Source organism: Lotus japonicus, chromosome 4 (genome assembly GCF_012489685.1).
Source record: "Lotus japonicus ecotype B-129 chromosome 4, LjGifu_v1.2".
In the NCBI taxonomy this organism is placed as follows: Eukaryota; Viridiplantae; Streptophyta; class Magnoliopsida; order Fabales; family Fabaceae; genus Lotus; species Lotus japonicus.
The window spans coordinates 44,241,192-44,251,795 of NC_080044.1; the positions used below are offsets into that span (position 1 = coordinate 44,241,192).

Genomic DNA, 10,604 nt, shown 5'->3' on the forward strand with positions numbered 1-10,604 from the left:
AGGATCACTTCTATACTTAACTGCATCTAGGCCAGATATTCTGTTTAGTGTTCATTTATGTGCTCGTTTCCAATCAGACCCAAGGGAAACCCACTTAACTGTTGTTAAGAGGATCCTAAGATATCTGAAAGGCACAACTAACCTTGGCTTGATTTATAAGAAAACATCAGAGTATAAGCTTTCAGGTTATTGTGATGCTGATTATGCTGGAGATAGAACAGAGAGAAAAAGCACTTCTGGAAATTGTCAATTTCTGGGAAGCAACTTAGTCTCATGGGCAAGCAAGAGGCAGTCAATCATAGCACTATCCACTGCAAAGGTAGAATACATCTCAGCAGCAATATGCAGCACTCAGATGCTCTGGATGAAACATCAGCTGGAGGATTATCAGATCCTTGAGAGCAATATCCCAATATATTATGATAACACAGCTGCAATCTCATTAAGTAAGAATCCTATCTTACACTCAAGGGAAACACATATTGAGGTAAAGTATCACTTTATTAGAGATTATGTTCAAAAGGGCGTACTTCTTCTGAAGTTTGTTGATACTGACCATCATTGGGCAGATATCTTTACAAAGCCCTTAGCAGAGGATAGATTTAATTTCATTCTGAAAAATCTGAATATGGACTTTTGTCCAGCATGAAGATGGATCAGAACCTCTAACTATGATACTTCTCTTGTAAGATCAAGTTTTGATCTAGTAGTACAACTCTATGTTTTGATGATTACAAGTTAACCTTTTGATATGAACAATTGTGGTACTCTAACATGTTTTTCTGAGTGTGCTATTTACAGGCTCTGACCTCTATTTTATCTCACACAAATCAGAAGCACTATGCTTAAAGAGTGACCCCAAGCGCATTCTCCATGTTCAGACTGAACAGTGGAAAAGCTTCAGAAGATCTGAAGTATATCAAGCTCTGATAAGGACTCAGCTCACTTGAAGCTCTGATGATCCAGAAGATCTGACAACCAAGAGACTCTGAAGGCTCAGAGGCTCTGATGGTGTAGAAGACTCTGACGATCCAGACTCTGAAGAGTGAAGACTCTGAAGTCCAGAAGCAATTGGCTCTGAAGACCATGTACTGATCCTCTGAAGTGAAGATCAGAAGGTACAACGGTCAGAGGATCCAAGCTTCCTTCTGACTCTGATCAATCAGCTTCACAAGTTCCAACACGAAGCGCTCATCTGATCAGAAGTCTACTAGGTTTAAAGGTCAAGTCACTATCCAAAGTACAAAAGAAAAATGTACTATCCTGACGACCTATCTAACATCCTCAGCCACAGCAGAAGCTGGAATTTCCAGAACTGTCCTCCAACGGTAGCATTTCTATGCAACGTTCAACCCTAATCCTTAGAGTATAAATAGAGGCTGAAGATTGAAAGAAGCGGCTAGAAGCATTCACACACGTATAAGAAATATTCAAATCCTTCTAAGCTTTCTTTCATCTTGAATTTCATTGTGTTTACTATAAGCTTTTCAGAAGCATTTTCTTTGTAAACAAGAACTTCATATACAGTTGTATAGTTTGCCTTTAGGAGATCAAGGTTGATCGGATCCTAGAGAAGACTAAGAGAGTGAATCTTAGTGTGAGCTAAGTCAGTGTATTGTTAGTCACTTGTAGGTTTCAAGTGCAGTTGTAACACATACCTGATTAGTGGATTGCCTTCATTCTAAGAAGGAAGAAATCACCTTAACGGGTGGACTGGATTAGCTTGAGTGATTTATCAAGTGAACCAGGATAAAATCCTTGTGTGCTTTTCTATCTCTTATCTTTAGCACTTAAGTTCTCGAAAGATTTGTCAAAATCTTTAAGGTGGAAGCTTTATCTTGAAAACGTTATTCAAACCCCCCCCTTTCTACCGTTTTTCATACCTTCATCTCTATCAGAAGATGTCTAGTTCAGAAGGTAACTCCATCAGAGTTTAAGTACCCATTGGTGCTCACTCTGAAGTAGAGACAGTAAACGTGTGTCAGTAACCCTGATGCATAGTTCCTTGTGCCCGTGTGACAGTCTGTCGTAATGAGTGTTGATGTGCTTCTCTCCTGTGTGTGATTTGTGTATTATCTGCTGATATGATGTCTTTAATTTTCAACCGTTGATTTTACTTTGCTTTTTAAATCAACAACGGTTATTTTCAAAACCCATTATACACACACATTCTCCATCACTTCCGGATTTACTCTCTCTCTCTTCGTTTTCTCAAAACCCTTACCCCCATGATCTCTTTCTCTCTCTATTCACCCTCTTCTTTTCTACCCAAACCTTCAATCGCTTAAAAATGGTGAGAGCAAACAGAGGAGAAACCGCCGAAGGAACCCAATTTCCAGTCATGGTAGTAGGTCATGCTACAGGTCAATCAGGCCCTGAAACACAAAGAACTCAAGCTCAAGCTCAAGGGAAGATGATCCCTATCGCAGAACGGGGTTGTGCCGTTCATTGTGTCTATGCTCCTGAAGAACTCCAGGTTCTTGCTGAATGGAGATTCGACCTGGACAACATTGCTGCAAATGGGTATGATCTTCGTCTTGAAGTTCGTGTTCAAGGCTGGGAAGAATACTTCAACAGGCTTCGAGGTCCAGTCTATGTCAAGCTGGTAAAGGAATTCTGGAAACATGCCGACTGTGATGACACTCAGGTGGTTTCTTACATTGCTGGCAGAAGAATCATCATCACAGAAAAGTCGATTGTTGATCTTCTGGGGGCACACACTGGCACAGGCTACAGATTTCATCTGACGGAATCAAAGGTGAAACCCAAAACGAAAGAAGAAACCAACAAAGCCCTCTACACAACTTATAAACCTGGCAAGAGTGACTACAAGGTAGTGGATCTTCATCCTAAATTGAGGATCTGGCACAAGATTGTGCATCATTGCATAAATCATAGACCAAAGGGAAGCTCTCCAGACTATATCAATTTTTGCCAAAAAGTGATGTTGTTCTTCATTCAAGACCACAAGAAGATCTGCCTTCCCTACTTCCTGTTCTCTTACCTCAAAGAGTGTATCAGGAAATCCAGAACCACTGCCTCTCTGAAGTCTGCCATCAAGTATATTCTGTTTGGAAGATTGCTATCAGACCTCTTCATTGAAAGCAAGTTTATAGAAGATTTGATCACAGCAGGATGCACAGAGGATCTGTCAACCATTGCAACTGATGTGTTTACCTCCACATCTTTGAAGAAGATGGGGTTGATCAAGACAAAGGTTGCTCCTGCTCATGAAGATACTTCTGATGAAGTCAGGCAAAGAAGAGTCCCTCTGGTTGATTACCCTCTATGGTCCCAAGAAAATGATCCAACTGCCATCTTGTGCTACATTGATGATTTGAGGCGACAAGGGTATGAGATAGATGTGGACGAGTTTTTCAGAAACTTGCCACCAGCTCCAGAGTTTGATTCTCCACCCAAGAAGAAGACTCACAGAAAAATCATCTTGGAGGAATCCTCTGAAGAGTCTGATCCTCCTGATGATGTCATTCAGAAGAAGAAGAAGGCTGACAAGCCTAAGAGGAAGCACGAGGAGCCCACAAAACCAGATGTTCCATCTGATGGTGATGATGATGCTCCTCCACCACAGAAGAAGAAGAAGTAGCAAGTCAGTATTGTGGAGAAGCCAACCCGTGTGGAACCAGCTGCTGATGTAATCAGAAGAATTGAGGCTCCTGCCAGAGTTACTCGGTCTTCAGTGCGATCATCAAGTAAGTCTGCTGTCATTGATACTGATGATGATTTAAATTCACTTGATGCACTCCTCATTTCTGCACTCCTTAACCGCACTACCACCTCACTGGCTCCTATTCCAGAGTCTCAACCAGCTGAACAAACCACTTCTCCACCCACCTCACCTAGGTCTTCATTTTTCCAACCTTCCCCACAAGAAGCACCTCTTTGGAACATGCTTCAAACTCCAAAATCCTCTGAACCTACCTCACCCATAACCATACAATACAACCCACAAACCTCTGAACCCATTATCCTAGAACAACCTGAACCCAGAACTTCTGATCACTCTGTCCCTAGAGCATCAGAACGTCCTGTTCGCAGAACCACTGATACAGAATCCACAACACCTTGTCCCTCTGTATCTTTTCCTATTAATGTTGCTGATTCATCACCCTCCAATAACTCTGAGTCTGTTCGCAAATTTGATCAAATTGCGAAGGAAAAAGAGTCTGCCATTCCTGAGTACTACCACACTGTACCTAGCCCAAGGAAATACCCTGGACCTAGACCAGAACGTCTAGTTGACCCAGATCATCATATACCAGTTTTCCCTCTGAATGCAGCAGACCCTTTAGCTCAACCTGTTCAACCAGAACCAGAGAACTCAGAATCTAACCACTCTTCGGTTAGATCACCACACCCTCAGGTTGAAACCTCTGAACCAAACCTTGAGACCCATACTTCAAATGACCAAACCTTAGATGTTGGTTCTCCTCAAGGTGCTTCTGAGGCCAATAGCAGCAACCACCCCACTTCTCCTGAAACCAATCTTTCCATCGTTCCCTACACATACCTCAAGCCAAACTCCCTTCTTGAGTGCATCAGTGTCTTTAATCATGAAGCATCACTGATGATTCGCAATGTCCAAGGTCACACTGACCTAAGTGAGGATCCTGACTCTGTTGCTGAGGAATGGAATCGTCTGAGTGATTGGTTAATTGCTCAAGTTCCTTTTATGATGAGTCATCTCACCGCGGAAAGGGATCAGAGGATTGAGGCTGCAAGGCAGCGTTTCAACAGAAGAGTGATTCTGCATGAACAACAGCTGAGAAGTAAGTTTCTTGAAGCTGTTGAGGAAGCAAGAAGAAAGAAAGAACAAGCAGAAGAAGTTGCTCGTCAAGAGGCTGAAAGAATTGCAAATGCAAAGTTAGAAGCTGAAAAGCTAGAAGCTGAAGCTGAAGCTGAAGCTCTCAGATGTCAAGCACTTGCACCAGTGCCTTTCGCACATGCTGATTCTCAATCCACTCAAGCTCCTCACTCTGCACAGGATGTTCCCTCTACCTCTACACAGCCAAGCTCTTCCAGACTTGACATTTTGGAACAACGTCTCAATTCTCATGAGACTCTCCTGATCGACATGAATCGAGCTCTTCAAGAACTTCTGCGTCGCACTACCAAGCCCTAGTTCTTAGGATTTCTTTCGTTTTTCTTCCATATTTTACTTTACTTTTTATTTCTTATCTTCCTAATTTTAAGATATTTGCATTATGTGTTATACTTGTTTATTGCTTCTGTTTGTATCCATTATAATGTATGTTTGCAAAACTTTTCTTTATTCATATATAAATCATTACATCATACATTTCCCTATCTAGAATGGAGGATCCTTCCTCATTCTTCTGCATTCCTGGCGCTGCTCCACTCTTTCCCTCTCCAGACGATCCAGTGCATACTCTATGTTGCCGAGCTTGATGCTCAGCTCATCCTTCTCCAGACTATCGTCCATCGTCTTGAGTCTCTTTTCCACTGTTTCTTTCTCTTCCAGCAGATTCAGCTCAAGCTGGCATAGCTCCTGAATCTCCTCCACGAAGCAGAGGAATTCTTTCAGATCTTTCTCCAACTCTGGACCAAGATCCTCTTCCAGCAGTGTCTTCGTCAGCTCTTGAATGGTTCTTGTACCATCAGGGTGTCTAATATTGAGGAATATATCTTCCTCGAAAGCTTTCCTTCTAAGCTCTTCTAATGCAATCATGTATGATGCCATTTTCTTATACTTGGAATTGATCGAGTTGTGAAGCTTACCTTGTTTTTAATCGCCTTATATAAGCTTCATTTTCTCTCTGAAAGTTATTGTTGCTACAGTTTCCCGAGGTTAAGTCCTTGGTAACTGAAGCTTCTCTTTACTCCCGTGGCCGGTGGTAAACGTTATGCTTTCGCATTAATACCTGTCTTTAATTCCCCAATTTCTCCTTCATGCATTCTTTTTATTTTAAACTTAGACCTTCTCTAAGGGGGAGTACCTTGTACTTCAAGCTAAGTTTTTCACACCCCAAGCTTTTTGCTTATGACAAAAAGGGGGAGTACAACCCAGTTTTTGATGTGTAAGCTGTGTTAGTGTGATTTATTTTTCTTTTGGAGAATTTAAGAGTTCCACCTTTATGACCATAGATGTGTCACTGGGCAAATACAAGGAATACATTTCACTTCTTCTGAAGTGATATTAGTTTGACTCTGAATACTTATGCGCTCTGATTATTCCAATTGATCTATGTCATAAGTTTTTCACTCTGAATTCTTATATTATTTAGCTCAGAATCTAGACACCACTAACGTTTTCATTAAGTCTTAGATTCAGGGGGAGCTAAGCTCAGAATCAAGCAGTGACTTGAATTCAGAATGAGCAAAATAAACCATTCACATCAGGATAAGTCTAATTCTATTTCTCTAACTCTGAGTGAATTCAGTTTATTGTTTAAGAATTGTTCATCAAAATACTTAGTTTTGTCATCATCAAAAAGGGGGTGATTGTAAGATCAAGTTTTGATCTAGTAGTACAACTCTATGTTTTGATGATTACAAGTTAACCTTTTGAGTATGAACAATTATGGTACTCTAACGTGTTTTTCTGAGTGTGCTATTTACAGGCTCTGACCTTAATATTAACTCACACAAATCAGAAGCACTGTGCTTAAAGAGTGATCCTAGCAACGCTTTCGCAATCTCTATGTTCAGTCTGAACAGTAGAAAAGCTTCAGAAGATCTGAAGTAACACTACACCAGAAAAGGGCTTTTATAGCGCCCCTATTACAGTGCTTCGCCTAGCAGGTGCTGTAAAAACAAAAAGACGGAGCGGATTATAGGATTTTATAGCGGTTAAAGAATAAACCGCTGTAAAATCATTACTTATTAACAGCGGTTAATTTTGCAGCCGCTGTAAACACAAAAAAGCGGAGCGGATAATAGGATTTTATAGCGGTTATGTTCTAAACCGCTGTAAATAATTGGGTTCCACTATTTACAGCGTGTATCTACTAACCGCTGTAAATAATATATCCTAAAAATTAAAAAAATGTTTCATTTAGGATTCGAACCCGGGTACATCAAAAAATTGCATGACTTCTTACCACTGGGCTCGAGTGAGCTTTTATTAAATATGTTGGTTTTTATATATAAGTATATTATATTGAATTCGTACCCCACTAACAAAACCCAGTAACTGTAAACCCTATTCTTTACCACACTTCACTCTCTCGACTCTTAACCTCTTCTCCTTCTCTGAAACGCATTTTACCTCTGCCTCCACCGTCCTTGCCGCCGCCGGAGACGTCCTAGCCGGCGTCGGAGCCGTCCTTCCCGCCGCCGTCCTTCCCGCTCTTGTTTTGTGTTCCTTTGTGCACGGTTCTTGCCATCTTAACCTCTGTTCCATCTCTCAAAAGCTTGCTGCACCTTGTGCCTCCACCGTCCTTGCCGCCGCCTCCGTCCCTGCTGCGCCGTTGCCGCTCTTGTGTTATGTCCCTTCGTGCACGGTTCGTTGCCCTGTCCTCAGAGTTCAAAAGCGCTCCATTGTTCCTCTCCTCGATCAAGCAATTTTCTTCTTCCTCATAAGGTATGATTTTCTTCAATTTTGTAAATGCAACCTAGGGTTTGAGTTTGTTTGGAATTAGAAAATTTTCTTCCTGTATAGATAGCTTGATCATGTCAGAAAGTTTCATGTCAGTTTGGAATTAGAAAATATAGTTGTCACAATTTCTGATAACCATTGCATATTTGGTTAAAATGAGTCTGGAATATTGCAAAGGTACTTAATTAGATCCACTCTTCAAAACCAGCACTTCCAATGAGTTTTTCTCCAAGCTTAGACCATTCTTCTTCAATATTAGCTTGGATAGTCTTTGCCCATTCCTGCTCAGCTTTCAACCCTGGCACTTGGTTCCCCAAATCATCCGTTTCATCTTTCATCACAATTTCTTTGTTAAACAATTCTCTCTTTCTCTTAGCAACCATGTCTTTCTGTGATGTAAAATCTGCAATCTCAGATTTCACTACATTGATTTTTTCTTCAAGCTCCCTCTTTTTTTCTTCCAAGGAGGCCAACTGATCACACAAACATCTCTCCACCATGTCCATTTCCATGAATTCTTCAGCATTAGCTTCAAGGTCATGTTTCAGTTTCCTAGCTTTTGATAAATCTGCAGTTGATGTCTCATGTTTAAGGTTTGCATTGTTATAATCCAAACTCCACTGAGAAAATCTTTGAGAAAGTTGTTGTATAACTGATTTTGTTCTGAGGGAAATTCCCTCATCCGGTGGCAAACTGAGGAGATGGTTTAGAATATCTTTCATCTTTCCAGAACGTCCCGGGTGCAATAAAAGAGAGAATTTTTTCGAGACAAAGTCTCAGAGAGTCTGCAATGCTTTCTGGGTTTCTTCAATTTTGTAAATGCAACCTATGGGTAGCAACTAAAAATAGAGATTCAAATGTGAGAGCACATGAGCATATAAGCCTATTAAGTGGTTGTATTGTTGTTAAAACTCTGGAATGAAACTTGAATAAGAGTTACTATGGAAATAGGTTCTCTTGCAATGTTGTTTCTGAAGTGGAATGTTATAAATTTAAGATTTTAGTGAAATCTACAACTGAAAAGATGTTGCAATTGTTCTTTTCACCTATAATAGAATAGTCTGTTGCATTAGCTATCTCTGGTGTTGGTTCTCAGGATATGGCCAGTCATTGAGAAATTGGGTATAGAAATTTCATAATGGAGATCATACATAAATATTCAAGTGTAGGAGGCTCTCTAATTTGGTATAGAAATTTCATAATGGTTGGCTTTATTATAAAGAAAACTAATCATTCTGTAGTAATTTATCATTTAAAATCTATGCTCCTAACTTGACTGATCTTATTCAAGTGTAGGAGGCTCTCTAACTTACCTATTTTCTTCTTCTTGTGTTTATCTCAGGCCAGTTATCCAACTCCTTGCTAACAAGCAAAGGGAACATGTACCCCTCATGAACTGTGGGTTGGTGTTTGCTCTTGTAATACCATTTACCCAATTTACTCTACAAGAGAAAAAACAAACCAAAGTACACAAGGTATGAATTCATTCAAAGGCCTAATCAAACTTGACAACTCATGCTTATCAAACTTTTACTTGATAAGCTTTGACAATTCAAACACTTAAAGGCTAAGACTCTAGATAAATAATTATTTACCATCTTCTAGGAAATTCTAGGAAAGCAAGGGGATATGATATTATTTACCTGCTTTGATATTTAACCTTTCATACATTTAAAGTTAATTGTACTTTAATTGATTTTTATAGCTGTTTTATTGTAACTTTTATTTAGCATTTTGTAAATTTTTTCCCCCTCATTAAGTTTCCTAGTTTTGTTCCTGCTTGGTCATGAGTAAATACAATTTAGGATTTTTTGAAAACTAATTGGTTTTATGTTAATCTGCTAAGCTTGGTGTACTTGTAGTCATTGGAAATTAACAGGGGATTGAAAACAATAGTAGCCTTAGACTATGTTTACATACGCACAGTACTCTTTTTATGATTGGAGCACTAATCCAAGGTACTGCCTGAGCAATCTATGAGACCATAATTGAATAGCTGAATGTTGATTGTCAAGTCCGTGGTTTTGCTACTCTCCTTTTATTATTTGATGCCTTATCTTTCATGCTTTCGTCTAACTTTTTTTGTTAATTGTTGTTCATAACTAGTTTGGTAGATTGGGATAATATGGATCGAAAATGGATGTTTGCGAACCGTTTGTCGAATGAGTACGAGGGTGGAGTCAACGAGTTTGTCAGTTTTGCGGTTCAACATGCCGAGGCCATTTATAATATCATATGCCCTTGCTTACGTTGTTACCATATAAGACGAGTCAATCAATCTGAGCTGAAAGATCATCTAATAATTAATGGAATTGATCCAAGGTACACATGTTGGACGAATCATGGTGAGACAAGTTCTGAGTCTAATGTGAGATATGCTTCACGTGATGATGACATGGAGACTGACGCAGATGAATGTGATCGTGTTGAAGAGCTTGCAAATATGTTTGAGGATGATTTTAGAGATTGCCCTAAAATGCTTGAAACATTGAAAAGTGATGCGGAGAAACCATTGTATAATGGATGTTCTAAATTCACAAGATTGTCAGTTGTCTTGAAGTTGTTTAACTTGAAAGCGAGCAATGGATGGACAGATAAGAGTTTCACTGAATTACTTATTCTTTTGAAAGACATGCTTCCATTGGACAATGTGCTTCCAAGTAAAACATATGAGGCTAAACAAATGATGTCTTCTATTGGCATGGGCTACGAGAGGATACACGCGTGTCCGCGTGATTGCATTTTATTTCGAAATGAATATGCATCACTGAGGGCATGTCCTAAATGTCACTCCTTGCGATACAAGAAAGAAGGGTCAACTCCGGCAAAGGTGTTGTGGTATTTTCCCATAATCCCGAGGTTTAGGCGCATGTTCCGGAGCGCAGATGCAAAACACTTTACATGGCATGCTACAAGGGAACAAGATGGCTTGCTCAGACATCCAGCAGATTCTCCTCAGTGGAAAAAATTTGATTATAAAAATGGGGAGTTTTCCTGAGAGACAAGGAACCTACGACTTGCATTGTGT

At 39.9% G+C, this 10,604-nt stretch overlaps 1 protein-coding gene across 1 annotated transcript; it reads left to right on the plus strand.

Moving 5' to 3' along the window:
• Positions 1–9,701: 9,701 nt before the first annotated feature.
• Positions 9,702–10,574, plus strand: LOC130712786 (uncharacterized). The gene has a single exon (XM_057562599.1). It carries the CDS (start codon positions 9,702–9,704, stop codon positions 10,572–10,574), a length of 873 nt encoding a protein of 290 aa, XP_057418582.1.
• Positions 10,575–10,604: the final 30 nt, after the last annotated feature.